A 22,036-nucleotide genomic window follows, 5' to 3' on the forward strand; every position below is an offset into this window, starting at 1 on the left:
TTATTTTGAATATATCATGTACTTTTGGTCTGCAAAGTTTCTCCTGAAAAATCAGCCAATAGTCTTAGATGATTTCTCTTGTATGTAACGATTTACTTTGCTCTTGCTTCATTTAAGATTCTCTCTTATTTGTAACTTTTGAAATTTTAATTATTGTATTTATGTAGACCTTCTTGGGTTCATCTTGTTTGGGCTTTTTGTGCCTCCTGGACCTGGATGTCTATCTCTTTCTCCAAGTTAGGGAAGTTTTTAGCTATTAAATCTTCAAATAAGTTTTCTGCCCCATTCTGTCTCTCTCTTTTTCTCTGGGACCCTTATAATGTTAATGCTATTATGCTTGATATTATTCCAGAGATTCCTTAAGCTATCCTCATTTTTTTTTCCTTTTTTTTCTATTTGTTTCTTTTTTGTTATTGTTCTTGGGTGCTTTACACTACCCTGTCTTCCAGATTGCTATCTATTTTTATGCAGTCTCTCTCTTTTTTTTTTTTTTTTTTTACATTTTATTTATTTTTGAGAGAGAGAGACAGAGCACAAGTGGGGGAGGGGCAGAGAGAGACAGAGACAAAGAATCCCAAGCAGGCTCCAGGCTCTGAGCTGTCAGCATAGAGCCCGATCCGGGGCTTGAACTCACGAGCCGTGAGATGATGACCTGAGCCGAAGTCGGATGCTTAACCGACTGAGCCACCCAGGTGCCCCTTCTGCATTCTCTTAATCTGTTGTTATTCACTGTGATATATTTTTCCTTTCAGTTATTTTTTTAGTTTTGATGGTTCCTTTTTATATTTTCTATCTCTTTGTTGAAGTTCTGAGTTCATCCACTCTTCTCTCAACTTCAGTCAACATCTTTATAACCATTAGTTTGAACTCTTTAGCAGGTAGATGACTTATCTCTGTTTAGTTTTCTGTGGTTTTGGTCTTTTGTTTAGAACATATTCCTTTGTCTCTTTATTTTTTTCTGATTCTGTGTTTGTTTCTGTGTATTAGGGAGGTCAGCTCCTGGTTTTGAAAGTAGTGGTCTTCTGTAGAAGGCATCCTGTGGCACCCAGTAGTACAATTACCCCTTGTTACAAGAACCAGGCACTCTAGGGGTATCCCCTTTATAGGCTGCATGTGCCTTCCTGTTGTGATTGTGACTTCTGTGGGTTCCCTGGTAGTTTGGACTGGCCCCCAAGCCAACTGTCTGCGATGATTGGCCCTGACTGCTATGGGTGCACTGCTGGGCAGGACTGGGCACTGGAATGGCTGGCTGAGAGGCCCATCTGCAACTGTGGTGGGCATGCTGGTGGCTTGGCCTGACTTCCCCTTCGCTGGGGCCAGAACTGGTTTAGAGTGGCGCTAATCTCCGCTGGGGCTGCTGGGTGTGGCGGGGTGGGAGCTGCTTTGGAGGGGTGCCTGTTGGGACAGGTGGGTTAGGTAGTGCATAATTTCAAGGGAATGCCAGGGTGGAACCAGCGGTACTAGCAATGTACATGGAGAACACATAGAGAGCACACAGAGAGTGTTGGAACTGGCTCTTGCAAGAATCTGACCAGCTAGGTTGAAGGAGGGCAAGAAAAGTTGTGCCAGCATTTCTATTCCCAGATAAAGCTTCTACAGATCCCTGCCCCTCTGGCACATGCCCTAAAATTAGTCAATAAATCTTTTATTTATAACCCTGATGCTTTTCAATATGCTATTTTTATTCTGAGTCTTGGACTGAGTGATTAGTATGCTGGCTCTTTAAGAGTGGAATATCAGTTTCCTGTATCCCTCTGGCTCTCTTGCAGTAAAGCCCCCCTGACTCTGAAATCCTGACCCCCACCAGGGCTGGGTGTGCCTGATAAGGGGTTTGATTCCCTCACTCCTCACCAGGACCTCCATCCCTATGATATCCTTCCTGTTTGTAGGTTGTCTCACCAGAGGGTTTTTTCCTGGCTGTAACTCTGCCCTTGCTACCCTTCTCAGTGTGGCATTAGCTGTGGAGGATCTGTTCTGCCAGTCTTCAAGTCATTTGTAGAGTGAGTTGTATATATGCAATTGTTGCCTTGCTATGCCTGTGTGAAGAGGTAGGCTCAGGATCTTCCTACTCCTTGATCCTCCCTAAATTTCCCTCTTTCTCCCAGTTTTGACAGAATGGTCTTATGAAGGAATTGAATCTCCTTGATCAGCCAGGCCCTACCTCCTAGTTGTCTCTCAAACTTTTATTATTGTCCAAGCCTCCTTTGTTCTGTTTCTTAGTAGTAGGTGGGTCCTAGTGGGTAAGATACAGTTTGCACCTGGTTGCTAACTGCCTTGAGGTATGCATGTATTTAAGCTCCTTCCAGGAAAAAAAAAAAAAAAACCAGAGAGGTGAGCTTTTTTGCTTGCTCTAGCTGTGCTGGGCTCCTTGGACAGCCTCTGGGTTGGTTTTTTTTTTGTTGTTTTTTTTTAATTTTTTTTTCAACATTTATTTATTTTTGGAACAGAGAGAGACAGAGCATGAACGGGGGAGGGGCAGAGAGAGAGGGAGACACAGAATCGGAAACAGGCTCCAGGCTCTGAGCCGTCAGCCCAGAGCCTGACGCGGGGCTCGAACTCCCGGACTGCGAGATCGTGACCTGGCTGAAGTTGGACGCCTAACCGACTGCGCCACCCAGGCGCCCCCTCTGGGTTGTTTTCTATGCCCAAAGAAGTATTTCATTGTTTGCTACATTTCTGTGGGAATGATGAATGCAAGCCCCATTGACTATTAGAATCAGGTGATGTGGAGACCAGTCCTTTAGGTGGCTGTCACAAAAGTTGTGGTGCTAAATACTAGTAGATACCGGAGATTTGGTTTCATTGGAGTGGGGAGAAGGCATGAGAGACGTTTGCAGTCTTCCAAGGTCTCTGAAGATCACAGGCAGCTTGTTAATGCTTGCTAGATTAGGATCTTTGCCCCAGGGCAGCATTTTTTAAGGTAAACAGATAAACCTTTTTCAGAGAAATAATGGATTTAAGAGATTTTGCCTGGTTACTTCTTGCTTAGCCCTGGGGTGATAGGCTAAGAATTGTTTCTTTGTTTACTAATGTTCTATTGGTTTCTTGAGTGGAAGCCCCTTTGGTTATCAGTGTCAGGACATCCAGTGACTTGTTCTTTGGGTGACAGCTATATTGGCTGGAGCACAGCATCCTCTTCTAGGGAGATGCTGGTAAACTGGAGAGGTTTAGAAATAGGCAGGAGAGGTATCCTCTGGCTTTCTAATTTCTGATGGAATTATCAGCCTGACTCTCAGGCGGGAGCTTTTAAAGTATGCAGATAAACCTTTTTCAGGGAAAGGCTGGGAGATAGATGATTTACCTGCTCACTCCATGCTGAACCCTCAGGGATAGCTGTGATGAATGCTGCATGCCCATTATGAATTGCTTATTTGTTTGCTATGTCTTGTGGGTCTCCTGGACATAGGCCCTGTTGGCTTTCAGAACTACATTTTTAGGAACCTGACTCTCCGGTGAGAGTTGGAATGCTGTGTATGGAGTACAAACCATTTGCTTCTCTGGTCAAAACTAGGAGTTGGGGGTTCCCTCCTCACTATATGGCACTGTGCTATGGCTGAGGGGAGGGCATGTTTATGGTAAGTGTGTCTGAGCCTTTCCTACTCATTTCAGTGTGGGTATTTTCTCATTTATCTAGTACGTAGAAGTCACTCAGCTAGTTTCTGGATCTCTTTCAGAGGGAATGTGGTATGTTTGGTGTGTCTGGGAAGAGGGGAGCTCAGGAGCCTTCTATATTGCCATTTTGCTCAACCCTTGAGGAGCAAAAAAAAAAAAAAAAAGAATAACATTGTTATTTTGATATTCACCTTTTCACCTAAGCAAATCCATTAGAACATTAGATGCAACTGTTAGGAACACACACACACACACGCACACACACACACACACATATTTCTGACATAGCCACATAAAAAATTACTTTTGAGTCACTAACTTCTTAATTTCATTGTATAACATTTAAAAAAAATTTTTTTTTCAACGTTTATTCATCTTTGGGACAGAGAGAGATAGAGCATGAACGGGGGAGGGGCAGAGAGAGAGGGAGACACAGAATCAGAAACAGGCCCCAGGCTCCGAGCCATCAGCCCAGAGCCTGATGCGGGGCTCGAACTCCCGGACCGCGAGATCGTGACCTGGCTGAAGTTGGATGCCTAACCGACTGCGCCACCCAGGTGCCCCTATAACATTTTTTAAGTAGCTGTTTACACTGTTTGGCAGCCCAGCATCTGAGCCCCTTGTTGGCATGTGGGATATTTCCCACCTTATGAGTTTTGGTGCTAGGCATAGGCCACATTCCTCTATAGAATCTGGCAAAACAAAACAAAACAAACCCAGATACTTGTTTCAGTCTGTTTTGCAGCTAGGGAATGGGCATATGATCTAAGCTCAGACTTTGATGCACTTGTCCTGTATATTGAATAGCAGTTAAGGAATACAGAGCATCTATTGTAGTTGTAGGCACTTGTAGGTGCTGCAGCAGGATTGAATTTTCAGAGGCAGTAATGTCAATGATGCCAGAAGGAGGTATTGACTGTTCAGCAGTGGAGAGGGTGAAGCCACCTTGGCGCCTCTGGCCAACCTGTTAGAGTCTTTAACTTTTAGCAAGCACCTTCAGCCCTCATGATTAGCTAAACCTTTCTTTGTCTATCTATAGATCATGCATGGTTTCCTAGAAAGACTCAGAATCAAACCCTCTTATACATCCTCCATCCACCACAATGACATTTGTAGCTAGCACCATTGAGTCTGTAAGCATTCAAGGAGTGTTACCACTGTGTCCCCTTTTACTAATTTAAAAAATTTTTTTTTAATTTTTAAATTTAATTTCTTAAAGTTTTTTTAAATGTTTATTTATTTTTGAGACAGAGAGAGACAGACCAGGAGTGGGGGAGGGGTAGAGAAAGAGGGAGACATAGAATCTGAAGCAGGCTCCAAGGCTCTGAGCTGTCAGCACAGAGCCCGATGCAGGGCTTGAACTCACAAGTCGCGAGATCATGACCTGAGCTAAAGTTGGACACTCAACCGACTGAGCCACCCAGGTGCCCCTAATTTTTTAAAGTTTTTAAAGTCCAGTTGGTTAACATAAAGTGTAATATTATTTTCAGGTGTACAATATAGTCATTCCACACTTCCATAAAACACCTAGCGCTCCTCACAAGTGCTTTCCTGAATTCACATTACCTATTTAATCCATCCCCCCACCCACCTCTGCTCTGGTAAACATTAATTTGTTTTCTGTAGTTAAGAGCCTGTTTCTCAGTTTTCCTCTTTCTTCCTCCCCCCCTCCCCCCATGATCATTTGTTTCTTAAATTCCATGTATGAGTGAAATCATATTTCTGTTCATCTGTCTCTATTTTGCTTAGTGTAATACTCTCTAGCTCCATCCACATATTGTGAATAGTAAAATTTCATTCTTTTTTATGGCTGGGTAATACTGTGTGTGTGTGTGTGTGTGTGTGTGTGTGTGTGTGTGTGTGTGTGTGTACCCACACACACATAGATACACCACATCTTCTTTATCCATTCATCAATCAGTGGACATTTGGGCTGTTAGATAATTTGCCTACTGTCAATAATGCTGCTATAAACATCAGGGTGCATGTATCCCTTCAAATTAGTATTTTTGTAGTCTTTGGGTAAATACCTAGTAGTGCAAATGCTGGGTTATAGGGTAGTTCTATTTTTAATTTTTTGAGGAACCTCCATATTATTTTCCACAGTAACTGGGCCAGTTTGCATTTCCACCACCAGTGCAGGAGGGTTCTCCTTTCTCCACATCCTCACCAAAACCTGTTGTTTTTTATGGCCTTTATTTTAGCCGTTTTGACAGGTGTGAGGTGTTATCTCATTGTAATATTGATTTAAATTTCCCTGATGATGAGTGATGTTATCTTTCCGTGTGTCTGTTGGCCATCTGTATGTCTTCCTTGGAAAAATGTCTATTCATGTCTTCTGTCCAATATTTTAACCAGATCATTTGTTTTTTGGGTGTTGAATTTGATAGGTTCTTTATAGGTTTGGATACTAACCTTTTATCAGATACGTCATTTGTGAATATGTTCTCCCATTCTATAGGTTACCTTTTAGTTTTGTTGATTGTTTCCTTTGCTGTGCAGAAGCTTTTTATTTTAATGAAGTCCCAATATATTTTTGCTTTTGTTTCTCTTGCCTCAAGAGACATATCTAGTAAAAAGTTGCTATGACTGATGTGAAAGAGGTTGCTGCCTTTGTTCTGCTCTAGGGTTTTGATGTTTTCCTGTCTCACATTTAGGTCTTTAATCCATTTTGAATTTGTTTTGTGTACAGTGTAAGAAAGTGGTCCAATTTTGTATTTTTTTAGCTTTTTTTTTTTTTTTTTTTTTTTTTTTTTTTGGTAGTCTCCATGCCTAAATGGGGCTTAAGCCCCTGACCCTGAGATCAAGAGTCACATGATGTACTGAACGAACCAGCCAGGCACCCCCAGTTTTGTTCTTTTGTACATTGCTGTCTAGTTTCCAACACTATTTTTTGAAGAGACCGTCTTTTTTCCATTGCATATTCTTTCCTGCTTTGTCAAAGATTAATTGACCAGATAGTCGTAGGTTTTTTTCTTTTACTGATTAACTGCCCTAAAGTTCCTTTAAAAATCTTTGGGTCAGGCAGAAACCTTGGAGTTGGTTTTTGCACAGGAGTCTGCCTTCTTCCCGGGTGGCCAGCCTCCTGAATAAAGCTCAAATTCCTTTCCAATCAAAGCTCTTGAGTATTGGCTTTTCAAGTGACAGGCACCAAACTTGGGTTTTTGCTAACAGTGGTATAGTCAGTGGTGTCCAGGGTTCACCATGTCAGCAGTGGTGTCCTATGAAACTAATTATGGCATGATTTTTTACTATGACCTCACAACAGCCTCAATTTCTTCTTCCTACTGGTTGCCAAACTTACTTTGTCAGCCTTCTTGCCAGGTCTGTTGGCTACCCAGCTTCCTTCTAATACATTTATTTTCTGTTTAACCAAAGGGGCTTTCAGTTTCTTGTAACCAAGAATCCTAATTGATGCAATGTTTTTTTCTTTAGTGCACCTCATTGAGAGTGATTATATTCAGTAAAACATTTAGACACTGTTGAGTAGCATTGGTTTCCTTTATAACAATCTAAAATGTCCTATTTAAGAAATTACCTTTGACTTCTACATCAGGATCCTTTTTCACTTTCATTATGGTCTAGTGATTAGTAGGCTGACCTAGGAGCTAGTCTTGAGTTCCTAATGGACTTAGGCACATAGTGATGGGGATTGTGTAGTACAAAGAATTTGGTGAGAGCCATAAGAAGTGTCCTGGATAGTGGAAAATCAACCTGGAATAAAAGCACTTGATCTATGCATATATAAAGACTGTATTTAGATTTTGGCTTGTCCCTAATTCTGCTGATTTTCATAATGTGAGAACTGCTGATAGAATTAATATTTCTTTTTATTATCTGTTTATAATCTGAAATGCTTAATGTTGCTGGCTCTGTCATACTTTTTATATTTCTGAACTTTGAAAAGTCTCTTTGTACTCTGTGCAACTTTTTGTAAATTTTAAAATGATGGAGAATAAACTAATCTCTCTGGTCTTATACAAACTTAGCATTTGAGATGCCAGTGAAATGTAATTTATTTTCCTTTCTTTCCCCTAAAATTTGAATGCCAGCAGTACACTTTTCCTGCATAGAACAGAATAGATTGGATTCTTTGATCAATGAGCTTAAACTGGTCAATTAACACATAGCTATTGGGAAATATGCTAAAGAACAAGTCCAATAAATGGCAAAGTATGAGGGTATTCAGTAACTGTCATTCATGTAGTTTATGAAAATTTGGAAAATTTTCATTTGGAAAAATGAACGGCTTTGTGATGTATTCACAGTCGACATACTTGGAAAGTAGTGTAGTGTACTGGTTAAAAACTTCACACTCAGAATTCTTGTATTTGAATCCTGGTTCTACCACTTACTAGCAGTGTGACCTTGGGTAAGTTACTTAACCTTTTTGTGTCTTAGTTTCTCCATCAGTAAAATGGGGATAAAAATAGATACAATTTTATGGAATTGCTGTGAAGATTAAATGAGTTTATACATATGAAGTATTTGAAGTATTTAGAGTGGTACAAGATATATGGTACTCGTTATTAGGTATTATTTTCATGTTATTTCATATAGCTAAGATACATTTGATTATTTTACTTATAATTCTTGCACAAATCTTGAATTTGAGACCATAGTTTCATGTATATCTAAAAGCTATATTGTGCATGGCACAAAAACAGACACATAGACCAATGGAATAGAATAGAAACCCTAGAACTAGACCCTCAAATGTATGGCCAACTAATCTTTGACAAAGCAGGAAAGAACATCCAATGGAAAAAAGACAGTCTCTTTAACAAATGGTGCTGGGAGAACTGGACAGCAACATGCAGAAGATTGAAACTAGACCACTTTCTCACACCATTCACAAAAGTAAACTCAAAATGGATAAAGAACCTGAATGTGAGACAGGAAACCATCAAAACCCTAGAGGAGAAAGCAGGAAAAGACCTCTCTGACCTCAGCCGTAGCAGTCTTTTACTCGACACATCCCCAAAGGCAAGGGAATTAAAAGCAAAAATGAACCTTCTTGGGGCCTTATGAAGATAAAAAGCTTCTGCACAGCAAAGGAAACAACCAAAAAAATTAAAAGACAACCAACAGAATGGGAAAAGATACTTGCAAATGACATATCAGACAAAGGGCTACTATCCAAAATCTATAAAGAGCTCACCAAACTCCACACCCGAAAAACAAATAACCCAGTGAAGAAATGGGCAGAAAACACGAATAGACACTTCTCTAAAGAAGACATCCGGATGGTCAACAGGCACATGGCAAGATGCTCAACATCGCCCCTCATCAGGGAAATACAAATCAAAACCACACTCAGATATCACCTCACACCAGTCAGAGTGGCCAAAATGAACAAATCGGGAGACTAGATGCTGGAGAGGATGTGGAGAAATGGGAACCGTGGGAATGCAAACTGGTGCAGCCACTCTGGAAAACAGTGTGGAGGTTCCTCAAAAAATTAAAAATAGATCTACCCTATGACCCAGCAGTAGCACTGCTAGGAATTTACCCAAGGGATACAGGAGAGCTCATGCATAGGGGCATTTGTACCCCAATGTTTATAGCAGCACTCTCAACAATAGCCAAATTATGGAAAGAGCCTAAATGTCCATCAACTGATGAATGGATAAAGAAATTGTGGTTTATATACACAATGGAGTACTACGTGGCGATGAGAAAGAACGAAATATGGCCCTTTGTAGCAACATGGATGGAACTGGAGAGTGTGATGCTAAGTGAAATAAGCCATACAGAGAAAGACAGATACCATGTGTTTTCACTCTTATGTGGATCCTGAGAAACTTACCAGAAACCCATGGGGGAAAGGAAATGGGAAGGAAAAAAAAAAAAGGAGGTTAGAGTGGGAGAGAGCCAAAGCATAAGAGACTCTTAAAAACTGAGAACAAACTGAGGGTTGATGGGGGGTGGGAGGGATGGGAGGGTGGGTGATGGGTATTGAGGAGGGCACCTTTTGGGATGAGCACTGGGTGTTGTATGGAAACCAATTTGACAATAAATTTGATATATTGAAAAAAAAAAGCTATATTGTGCAGATCTGCTTGTATTGTCATGAATGTTTTATAGCATTCCAGTATTACTAAGAGAGCAAATATTTTAGTAACTGTTAAATACTGTACTTTCACTGGGATTTAGTGCAGTGTTTAGCACAAAGATCATAGGTATAAGGTGCATCCATAATAACTAGCTATTTTTTTTTTTAAAGAAGTTAGATGATTTCAAAAACATGGGGCGCCTGAGTGGCGCAGTCGGTTAAGCCTCCGACTTCAGCCAGGTCACGATCTCGCGGTCCGTGAGTTCGAGCCCCGCGTCGGACTCTGGGCTGATGGCTCGGAGCCTGGAGCCTGTTTCCGATTCTGTGTCTCCCTCTCTCTCTGCCCCTCCCCCGTTCATGCTCTGTCTCTCTCTGTCCCAAAAATAAATAAAAAACGTTGAAAAAAATTAAAAAAAAAAACCACTTAGCTGATACATTAATGTAACTCAGGTTGCTCTAATAATAAACTTAACATTTCCTTAGATCCTATATAGATTTTGATCTTCTCTCTAATCCCTCTCGATTTTAGTAGAATATTGAAATACAAGGAAAGGCAAGAAAATAGCAGTTTTGACCAAGAATATTGCTATCAGATGAGAATGTTTCAGGGATACATCTTTTCCAATGCATCGCTTTCTCTTTGCTTATATTGATAATTCAGATTTTTTAATGTTTTTTATTTATTAGAGGTTAGTCTTTATTACTTCTTGAATTTTCTAAGAAAATTTTTTGAAGTAGTATATGCTATAAATAACATTTTCGTAGTTTTCTTTTCAAAAAATAATAGAATTGTTACTATACTTTTCGATGTTAATTTCAAGTCTTCAGCCAAAATGGCAGTCATTTAAGAAACTATTTTTTTAACCATTATATTTTTTTGTTTTGCTTCTTTTTTCAGTACCAGGGTTCTGATCAAGCAGGAAAGGAGAAAGCAAAAGGTAAAAAATACATATATTTTTATTTATATCAGCATTACGAGAACAGTGATCTTCTGAAATATTTTTTGAAGGTTAATAAATTCACCCAAGTAACTAAAAGACTATCCAGTTTTCTCTGTTTATAGATAGCTTATGTAGCCAACCATTTTGCTCAGGTAGAGACTTAAAGATCATTGTTGATTCTAGCTCCAACATATATCCCACGTCTGATCACTTCTCACTACATGTGCTATCAGTACCCCAATTCATATCGTTTATTGCCTAGAGTATTATGATGGTCTTAGAACCTGTCTCCTAACTTTTTTATTAGTTCTTTTTCTTACATTGATTTTATTATATAAAGTTGAGCATGTATGTATCTTACAACTGAGTAGTGTATATTCAAGAGAAACTCTTCCACATGTGTACTTTGAGACATATACAAGCTTGTTTGGATCTTTGTTACGTAGCAAAAAGAGGAGAATGCAAAAGAGAAGGGTGAGAGCCTGGGGAGGGAAGGAGACCATCCAAATGTTCATTAACAGTAGAATGGTTGAATTGTGGGATACCCAAGTAATGGTACAGCAGTGAAAATGTATCAACTACATAGAATTAATGTAGATGACTCCCCCAAACATAATTTTGAACAAATGTCACAAGTCACAGAATGTAAGCAGTAGCATTCTGTTTGCCAAAAGTTCCAAAACAGAAAAAAAATATGTTCAAAGCTCATAAAATTTAAAAAGCAAGGGAGTGATTATAATAAAAGCAGGATAGTTATTAACTTAGATGATGTCTCACTATAAATTTAAGTTGTATTTTCTGGACTACTAATAAGGTTATCTTTTCATCCGTGTTTCCTCTTTTGTGAAGTACTTTTCCAAGTATTTTTTTTTTACATTTTTTTTTTGTGGTGTTGGTCTTTTGCTTATTGTCTTTATATATTTAGAATTTTTTGTTGGTTATATGTGTACTCTGTAGCTTTTATTTTTCTTTTCTTAATGCTGTCTTTGAAGGAAAGTTCCTAATTCTAATGTAATTGAACTTACCAATTTTTTTCTGTTTTATCTTTCATTCCTTTGTAGTCTGTTCTTCATGTAGCAGTTAGTATGATCTTTTAAAAGCACAAATCAGAATTTGTCATCCTCCTGCTTAAAAGCTTCAGTTGTTTTTCACTGCTTTTATTTTATTATTTTTTAAATTTTTTTATATTATAAAAACTTCCTCTTTTATCAAGGTAACATGGAACAGATTTCTTGAGTGAAATGGAAAGTTTCCAATACAATGAAACATAAACCACCATACATACAATACTTGGCAGAAAAAACAAAAGAGCAAGTTTACACAGTCCCTGTAATAGCCATGACCTTATTCTTAGGTTAGTTGCTTCCTCCATCTACCAAGTGTATTCTGCTGGGTACAGAGCTCTGCATGGCTTCTGAGGTCGCACTCAGCCAAGGCTGCAGCCCAAATAGCACTCATCTGGCTGGGCCATGGTGCTGTTGGCTCTGCCCACTTGAAGCAGAGCAGTCACCAGCACATTCAAACAGTCTGAATATCCTTTCAATATCAAAGGGAGAAACAAGAAAGTAACATAATAATGTTATCAGAAAGATGTTAGCTTCATTTCTTTGGCTTCTTGGTCAGTGTCCTCCAGAACAAGATGTGAGGTTCTGGTTCATGGATCATATAATGGACCCATCCCTGACTCTGCTGAAAACCAAGATGCCTCCAAGTTCAGATTCAGCTATCAAATGTGTTTGAGACTGGCGTGGCTATGCCCTTGGGCAACATGGCATGCTGTACTGGAACTCCTCCTTGTTGTATTTGTCCACATGGTAAATCTGTTTGTGCGATTGTGCGATGTGATCACTCCACCTGAGGACCTTCAGCCAACCTCTAAACAACTCCCAGCAGCACATCACTGCTTTTAGAGTAATACTGATTTAACCATAGCCGAAAAGGACCTGAAGGATTTACACCTTCCCTACTTCTCTGACTTTCTTACTACTCACCCTGTTATTCATTGTGTTTTAGCTACACTGAACTTCTTTCTGCCATTCTTCTCTTTGTCTGGAATATTCCTCCTCAAGATATTTGCATGCCTGGCTTATCAACATTTGTGTTTCAGCCAAAATATCTCCTCTTAACATTGTTTTTCTCTGATCTCAGCATCTAAGTAGCTCCCCACTCTCTAGTTACTTTCTCTCCAGGACCCTTTTTTAGTCCTCACTCTTCTCTTTCATAATCTCGTATTTAGTTATAAGTTTGTTTGTTCTGTCGTCCCTCACCTTCATTAATATATATTCATCAGAAGAGGAATTTTATTACTTGTGTTTATTTTATATCGCCTGTGCCTGGAATTGTGACAAGCAATAACGTAGACATTCAGTAAATAAACCATGAATATAGTCTGTCTCCAGATTTTTTTTTTTTTTTAAATATTCTAACTCTGGATCATTCTTGTGAATATTTATAAGAAAGGAAAAGACATATGGCCCTCCCCCAAAGTGTTGATCTCTAGTTAGGCTTCTTTTCTCTTCTTTTAAAGGAAAGGTATGACATTTTCAAAGTCATGCTTCCCCAAAGTACTCTTCCCCAACTCTATTTTTAATCCTTTCATACTCATTAGATGTCTTTGTCTTATATTTTAGAGGAAATAGAAGGTATCATGAGAATTATCTCAGATTTCTACTACCAGTTCTGTAAACTATCTTATATCTTCACTAAATCTTTCCCTTTAGTGACTGTGGAAGTACTGTAGTTTCCTCTAGTCAAAGGAATCTGCAATCTGGATTCCATCTTTCTCAGGGACTTCATGGCATCAATTAATTCTTCTCTTTCTTATATCCTCAACCAGTCACTGTCACCTGGAGGCTTTACACTGATACTCAAACATACTTAATTTTCCCCTATTAAAACAAGTTTTGCTCCCTTTCTGGGTCCTTTCCCTTTCCTGCTATGCCTCTTCACTCTTATCTCCCATTCACTTCTCAGTCCACTCCACAGTACAACCCTTGCTAATGGCAAAGTAGGAGTCATGGAAGGATAACAAAGGGAATTAAATTGGCAACTTTCTACATTTCATGTAATTTTTAATCTTTTGATACCGGGGAATGGCTCTGTTTTAAAGTCATTACGTTTAACAAAAGAAAGATTTTAAGAGGCTGTGAAATTAAGAGTCTTTGGGCAAATTATAAGTCATCATGATTGATTTCAGTTTATATGTAAACATATAAAGGGGGTATCAAAAATATAAAAATGTCAAGTCAACTATTTAATAGCATTATTGCTTTTTTATTTTTATGATTCTTCCTAAAACCATATGGCTGTTGTAATAACTTTTATTTTTAATTGTTTTAGGAATATTTTGAAAAGAAAAAGTTAAAATCAAAAATGAAATTACTGGGGGTTTTATCCCCTGTCAAAAATTCCACTGTCAGTTTAGACCTCCTTAACTTGTATATGGTAAATCACATATCTTGCCAGAAGAAAACACCTGGTAAGTCTTTTCATTAGCATTTTGTTTTGACTCTAATGTAATCGTAACATTCAGTTTTCTAATAAAATTGTAACTTTAGAACTCAAAGTATAAATTAGCACTTTTGTTAATTCTTAAAATCTTTTTTGTGGCTTCATATTTTTAAGTTATGTGTTATATAAAATTAACTTTACAAGGTATGGTCAAACATTATATTGCAGTTGTTTTAGTTACTACATTAGTCTGCTTAGGCAGATAGTTACCAAAGTTAGCTAAAGAGCTAATGGAATAAATGTCTTTACTGTCTTACAGTATTTAGAGAATTTGTTTGAAAGGAGGCACTGAAGAAGGTTTTTCCATTAATGATTAGTTTCATGTATCACAACTTGAATAATTTCTTAGGCATTCTTAGAATGTTAACTATAGTAGTCTAATACTTCAAAACAAAGTTCATTTGCCTATGTTTAGAGTCTTCAAGTAAATAAAAAGTTTAGACAAAGTATATTTTTGTCTCAAGGGAACTTGTGTATGATATTTAATCTTCAAAATAAGTGCTAAAATGAGAGCCTAAGAAATAAGACTGTTCATAAAGGAGGATAGAAATTGCTTATAACTACTGTTAGTATATCCTCTTTTCCTTTCTCTGCCATTTTTGTATCTTACTCTGCAGATGACGGTTTACACAAGGAAATTTAGTTATACTTTAAAAGTAAATATATTATTTATGGATTTTAGCAATAAAATTTTTTGTTGTAAATCTGATTGATTTATTTACCTTCTTTTTCTTCACTTAACGTAATCAGTGTTATCAGCCACAGTCATGATGTTTACTCATTTTGTAGCTGAAAGTTTGCACCCTCTGCAAACCTGTATTTCCCCTACTCCACAGTCCCTAGCCCCCAGCATCCACTTTTCTACTCCGTTTCTATGAATTTGACATTTTTTTTTTTTTTAGATTCCATATGTAAGTGATACCATGCATTATTTGTCTTTCTCTAGCTTATTTCAGTTAACATGCCTTTACGGTCCATCCAAGTTGTCACAAATGGCAGGATTTCCTTCATTTTCATGGCTGAAGAATATTTTGTCATATGTGTATACCACATCTTCTTTACCCATTCATCCATTGACACACACTGAACCTATTTCCATATCATGGCTATTGTGAATAATGTTTCTGTGAACACGGGAGTGCAGGTATCTCCATATGATGCTCTTTTCATTTCCTTTCAATATATACTCAGAAGTGGGATTCCTGAGTCATATGGTAGTTCTACTTTTAATTTTTTGAGGAACATACATTATTTTCACTGTAGTAGCTCCATCCATTTACATTCCTACCAACAGCATGCAAGAGTTCTCTTTTTTACATCCTTGCTGGCACTTGTTTATCTCTTGCCTTTTTGATGATAGCCATTTTAACAGGTATGGGTTGATATCTCATTGTGGTTTTGATATGCATCTCCCTGAAGATGAGTGATGTTGAGCATCTTTTCATGTACCTGTTGACCATTTGTATGTCTTCTTTGGAAAAATGTCTATTCAGTTTCACTGCCCATTTACAAAATTAGCTTGTTCATTTTTGGCTAAGAGTTGTATGAGTTCATTATATATTTTGCATATTGAACCTTATCAGGTAAATGATTTGCAAGTATATTCTCCCATTCCATAGTTTGTCTTTTCATTTTGGGAAATATTTTTTTTGCTGTGCAGAAGATTTTTCATTTTTTGTTGTCTGTTTTTTTTAAATTTTAGTTAACATACAGTGCAATATTGGTTCCAGGAGTAGAGTTCATCATATAACACCCAGTGCTCATCACAAGTGCCCTCCTTAATACCCATTATTCACCCACATCCCTCCATCTACCCTCAGTTCTCTATTGTTAAGAGTCTCTTGTAGTTTGTTTCCTTCTCTCTTCTTCCTCCCTCCCTTCTCATATATTGATCTGTTTTATTTCTTAAATTCCGCATGTGAGTCAAATCATATGGTATTTGTCTTTCTCTGACTTATTTCACTTAACATAGTACATTTTAGCTCCATGCTTTTTAATTTTTTTAAATGTTTATTTTTGACAGAGAGACAGACAGAGCGTGAGCAGGGGAGGGGCAGAGAGAGGGAGAGAGAGGAAGAGGAAGACATAGACTCTGAAGCAGGTTCCAGGCTCTAAGCTGTCAGCACAGAGCTGTCAGCACAGAGCCCAATGCTGAACCTGAACCCACGAACCACGAGATTGTGACCTGAGCCAAAGTTCGAGGCTCAACTGACTGAGCTATCCAGGTGCCCTGATTAGCTCCATGCTTTTTAGTTTGATATAGTTTCACATGTTTGTTTGCTTTTGGTGTCAAATCCAAAAAAAAAAAAATCATCGCCAAGACTGATGTCAAGGAACTTACCTCTTATGTTTTCTTCTAGGAGGTTTATGGTTTTAGGTCATATGTTGAACTTTTTAACCCATCTTGAGGTGAATTTGTGTATGGTGTAAGATAGGGGACCAGTTTCTTTTTCAAGAGGCTGTCCAGTGATTTATTTACCTTCATATATTTCCTTTCTCCTTCACTTTCTTTTCATTTATATATTCAACATGTTTATTGAGTACTTACCCTAAGTAGTATATTGGATGCTAGGAATAGAATAGAAAGTGATGGGGTCAGGGCACACTGCCCAAAAATAAGGCACCTTGGCATACTGACTATTCTAAGCAGAAGGAATTTGAGAAGCAGCAGAGAAACAGGAAGGATTCTCATTTGAGAACTGTCCTCCCTATACCTTGAGGAAAGGAACATCTTTATCTCCAAGACAGAGGGACGCCGAGAACAATCTGAACAAACAAGCCTTGCTGTTTTTGAGGAACATTTATTATGCTTCACTTAGTTCATACCCTTTTTTGTTCAGTCACATTTTCCCACTACTTTCCACTCTTCATCAAACCTAGTATAAAAGTGCTCAGGTTTAACCACTTACTTGGGTCTCTATTTCCTTATAAAGTTTTCCATTTAAAATTTATTCAATAGATTTATTTAATAAAACTCTTCATTTGTATGAAGTTTATTTATTAATTTGTCTTCTGTTATAGAGTCCCTAGCTGAGAATTTAGAAGAGTAGAGGAAAAACATATTTTTCCTTCCCTACAAAAGCAAAAGTTTATTAGTGATGGTATTAGGAGGGGGACCTTTAGAAACTGATTAGGTCATGATGTTGGAGCCCTCATGAATGAAATTAGTGCTTTTAAAAGGAGACCCCAGAGAGTTCTTCTTGCTTCTTTCACTGTGTGAGGACACAGTGAAGAGACAGCTTTCGCTGAACCAGGACTGAGGCTCTCACCAGACCCTGAATCTGAGAAAACTTTGATTTTGGACTGCCAGTTTTCCAGACTGAGAAATTAATTTCTGTTGTTTATAACCATCCAATCTATGGCATTGTGTTAGTGCAGCCTGAATAGATTAAGACTCTTTACTAAAAGAAAGGGCACTGGTGCCGCTGGGCCACTGCTAGGATCAGGGACTTGAATATCATCAAGATTTTTTTCTCATTTTAGATATTAACTTAATTCTCTCAGGTTGTCTTTTTCATTTAGGCTTAAAACTTGACCTTAAAAAAGTAATATTGTTCATCTCTCCTGTTTTGCCACAAGGGAAACACTGAGAGTTGTTTCTTGGTTCTGAGTTTTAAAATTTTACTGAAAGGATACTACCTTGCCCTATTGGTGCCAGGTCCTAGCACTGGAACAATTATTTTTAACCACAAGGATGTGATCCTATTATTGATTCATCTTGGGTCAGATGGCTGCCCCTAAATCAATTATTTTTCTAGAGACAGGGTTTTATAGGAAGATAGGAAGTTCTCTATGAAAACCATATAGCTGGTGTGTATGTAAAAAGCATTTTTCAGAAAAGGAAAGTAGTTAAAAGTACTGAGCAGACCAAATCGTGATATCTTGTATAAGGAGAGAAAAGGATTATGTTTCCATCAAGTTTAAAAATCTAGGGGCACCTGAATGCTCAGTAAGTTGAGTATGCTCAACCAACTAGGCCACCCAAGTGCCCCATGAGTGACTGACTCTTGATTTTTGGCTCAGGTCATGATCTCACAGTTGTGAGGTCGAGCCCTGCAGTGGAGCCTACTTAAAAAAATCTATTAAGAGAGATAGAGTTAATGAAGTACAATAAACTGCTGTAAGTGCTATAATAGAGAACATATGTAGTGGTATGGACATGTATTACATAGCATCTGATATAGTTTGGGGGTCAAGGAAGTTTTGGGAGAAGAAAACAATAGAACTGAATTATTATGGCCCTTTTTATGAGGACTATGTAAGATGATGAAAAAGAGATGATTTGAATTATTTATGACAGTTTTTAGTGCTGTAATGACTTCTAGTACATATAGAATATAGGTAGTTTTAGTAGATTTCTAAGATGTACATTTATTTAATGAACATTGTATATCAAACATTGTTATTAAAAGATTTTATTCTTATTTCTTATAATTGTAATTTTTTTCATTATAGAAACTGTGAGAAAACCAACCCATGTGAATATGCATAGAGATATAAAAATGCCCTTAAGAAAGCATGATTTAGAACTTCCAATGTCACCTCACTATATACCATCTAAGCTCTGCATTGATGATGTAGAAAACAAGTAGGTTTTATCTAGGTTGTATATTATTTAGGTATTTAAATGGGTCATTATCAGTACTGTTTTATTCATTGGAAAATGTACAAAGGACCTACTCTTCTAGCTGTTTTTTTTTTTTTTTTTTTGGTTTGACTATTAACAGTATTATTAAACTATTAAGACCTTTATCAAATGAGCTAATGTTTATACTATGTATTTTATATGTGTAGTTTGACTTTCCTTATCCTCAAAATGTCTCTTGAGTAATAATTTTTTATAAAATTAGAGAATGATTTAGAGTTCTATATGTTTTTGTGTATTTGTATACAACTGTATGCATTTTAAATATATAGAAAAAGATAAGTTTATTGCCAGCTCTTTTTTTTTAACCTTAACATTTTCTTTTCATTTGTATGTACTATCAAAGACTAAGCAACAAGAAAGAACTTGCCCCAGTTCAGGTGAGATTTAAAACAAAAATTTTTAAGTTACTTTAACAATTGTGACATACCACCAAATGATATAAATTTTTCTTTTTTTTTTTTTTTTAATTTTTTCAACGTTTATTTATTTTTGGGACAGAGAGAGTCAGAGCATGAACGGGGGAGGGGCAGAGAGAGGGAGACACAGAATCGGAAACAGGCTCCAGGCTCTGAGCCATCAGCCCAGAGCCTGACACGGGGCTCGAACTCGCGGACCGCGAGATCGTGACCTGGCTGAAGTCGGACGCTTAACCGACTGCGCCACCCAGGCACCCCTAAATTTTTCAAATATCAGAGAAAATTGTCCTTTAAAATTTTGTTTACAGTCTTTTAAATTATTTTTAAAGTTTTTTTTTAAATTTTATTTTGATTTTTGATTTTTGAAGGAGAGAGAGAGACAGAGCATAAGCGGGGGAGGAGCAGAGAGAGAGAGAGGGAGACACAGAATCCGAAGCAGGCTCCAGGCTCTGAGCTGTCAGCACAGAGCCTGATGTGGGGCTTGAACTCACGAACCGTGAGATGATGACCTGAGCCGAAGTCGGACGCTTAACCAACGGAGCCACCCAGGCGCCCCTAAAGTTTTCAATATAAGAAAATTATACCTTAAGAATATTTTAACTGATTGTTTATGAGGAACCCTTTGGAGTTCTAGTAATGTAGATTAGGCCTCTGTGTATATAACAATTGATTCTCCTTGTTACTGATGAGCTACAAGGGATAATTCATTTGGGGATTCCTGATTTGGGTTAATATGATAAGCTGAGAAATTCCTCTCTTCTAGCATAGTGACTGGATTATTTTATATCAAATTATTTTCAATATTTCCACTGATCTCAAGATTATTTTTTTCAATGTATTGCAAAGGATTTTTTTAGTAAATAAAATTTTAATCAATTAAAAAATCTATAGGTTGTGATTAAAGCTTGAAATTTTAAGGTTTAATGCTACATTATTATCTTTCTTTGCTTTGAATTGCCAAAATTAAACTACATCAGAGAATGGCAGTGATACCAAAATCTTTTGGAAATCTTTTTACCTGAATTGTGGGTCAGTGAAACTCAAATTTCCTGTCATTTGGAGATGGCATGAAACTTGAGGGTGGATCAGTAGTAAGAAAGGCAGACGGAAAGGAGCTCTTAAGTACAATTTTAGTTGATAACCTATCATGTCTTAGCCTCTCTCGTCTTAAGAAGTCTTGTTAATTACTGATGACTTACTTTTCCTTGGAACTTCTTCTGCAGTCCATGACCTTTTCCACTTCTATTTGACTTTCCTCTTTTCTAGTTTATATATTTTGGCAAATCGAATGGTTGTATCTTCTTTTCCTATAGTTGTCACAAGTAATGGACTCAGAAAGAATGTTTGAACCTCAGTTCCACAGAATAGAAAATTGCAGTTTTACTCCACCATCCTTCGCAGCAGAGTTATCTTCTAACAGAAATAATAGAAAACAAAATTTCATTCCCAGAACAGCACCTAGTCCTCAGAAAGTTGCATATGAAAAAAAGCAGGATGAGCAGGTACATTTGAATCACTAGACTTAACATTTTATATTATTGTATTTTTATGAAATGCTCTTTTTTTTCTGTTCTGATGGATTTAAAAAATAATGGTTGTGAATTGCTATAGATATAGCCAATTTAGGATGTCAGTTAGGTATAATAATTCCTCTTTGGTCAAAATTTAATTGCACTGTAAAAGATTATGAATTCAAAAACTGGAACGTTCCTTAAAAATATTTGAAATCATTATCCTTTTATAAAATAATTGACAGTGAAATTGAAAATAGTTCAGTATGGGTATATAAGAGCTGATGATGGTAATCACAGTAAATGACTAGTTGGTGATGTCATGGTGGCCCAATTTGTATGATATGGAAAGGACCCTATGAAGAGCAGTACATAATCTCAGTGATGTCATGGTAATCCATTAAAGTAGGAGTTGGGATGGCTTGATTCTTTTTTATGATTTGACAGGTGACAACTGGTTATGTGCACTTGAATTCAAACTATACAAATCTTTTTGTATAGATAGAGATGTGTAGTGCTAAAATGTTCAGTCATTGAATTCTCTAAAATTAAAAATCTAAAAACATCCAGAGTTTAAAATTCTGAAATATATCTGCCATAGGCCATACAAGTAGTCATTTTATTAGATTATATAGAGAGTTTTAAAAAAATAAATAAAATTATGTATTATACTAATGTATAGTGGTAGTGGGGGAAAATAGTTATATAAAAATGATGTCTTGTTAATGGCGATACTTAGTTTTGAATTTTTCCCATTTTTTTAGGATGTACTGGTTTTATGCCATATTTCTGTATTTGTCACTTATAAATGAATTTATAATTTATAAATTTGTAATTCCAATTTTATAAATTATAGTTATATATGGTATGTTATATATAATATATAATGAGATGATTCAGTTTTATTAAGATAGTTATTAAAATATGTTTTCTGTTTTCCAGAGAAGAAAAATGAAGTATTATATTCCAGTGATAGGTTATCCTTACTAATATAAGGATCCATTAACTTTGGAATGATACAATAAAAACCATTTAGTTATTAGTTTGCATTTTATAAGACTAAAAAAATGTGCATCCTCGATAGATTATGGGATAGAGAATAAAACTCTTTGTAATCTCTACTTAAATAATCTTTGCTTTTAGGCTGCAGGTTAGTGATTATCTCCAGAGGGGTAAATAATAATATACTTAATACCCAGAAGAGAAAATTAAAGAGAGAGGCTAATGTTCCTGTCCAGGATGTAGTGTCATATTGTGAAGTATTAGAGAAGTCTTTAATTGCTTATTTGGAGTGGTTTCAAAAAAAGTGAGAAGAATTAAAATGAAACTGTAAAACAAAAAAA

General features: G+C 37.1%; 1 protein-coding gene across 1 annotated transcript in view; it reads left to right on the plus strand.

The window, feature by feature from the left end:
- The window catches only part of CB4H12orf40 (chromosome B4 C12orf40 homolog), a 94,100-nt gene that overhangs the window by 23,665 nt on the left and 48,399 nt on the right, over positions 1-22,036 (plus strand). Inside the window, exons 2-7 of the mRNA XM_045061646.1 lie at positions 10,566-10,605; positions 12,232-12,422; positions 13,948-14,086; positions 18,574-18,706; positions 19,110-19,143; positions 20,496-20,684. Of these exons, the coding sequence (XP_044917581.1) occupies positions 12,339-12,422; positions 13,948-14,086; positions 18,574-18,706; positions 19,110-19,143; positions 20,496-20,684 (579 nt within the window). The 5' untranslated portion in view covers positions 10,566-10,605; positions 12,232-12,338. The remainder of the gene's footprint in view (positions 1-10,565; positions 10,606-12,231; positions 12,423-13,947; positions 14,087-18,573; positions 18,707-19,109; positions 19,144-20,495; positions 20,685-22,036) is intronic.

The sequence above is a fragment of the Felis catus genome, chromosome B4 (genome assembly GCF_018350175.1).
Source record: "Felis catus isolate Fca126 chromosome B4, F.catus_Fca126_mat1.0, whole genome shotgun sequence".
Taxonomy (NCBI): Eukaryota; Metazoa; Chordata; class Mammalia; order Carnivora; family Felidae; genus Felis; species Felis catus.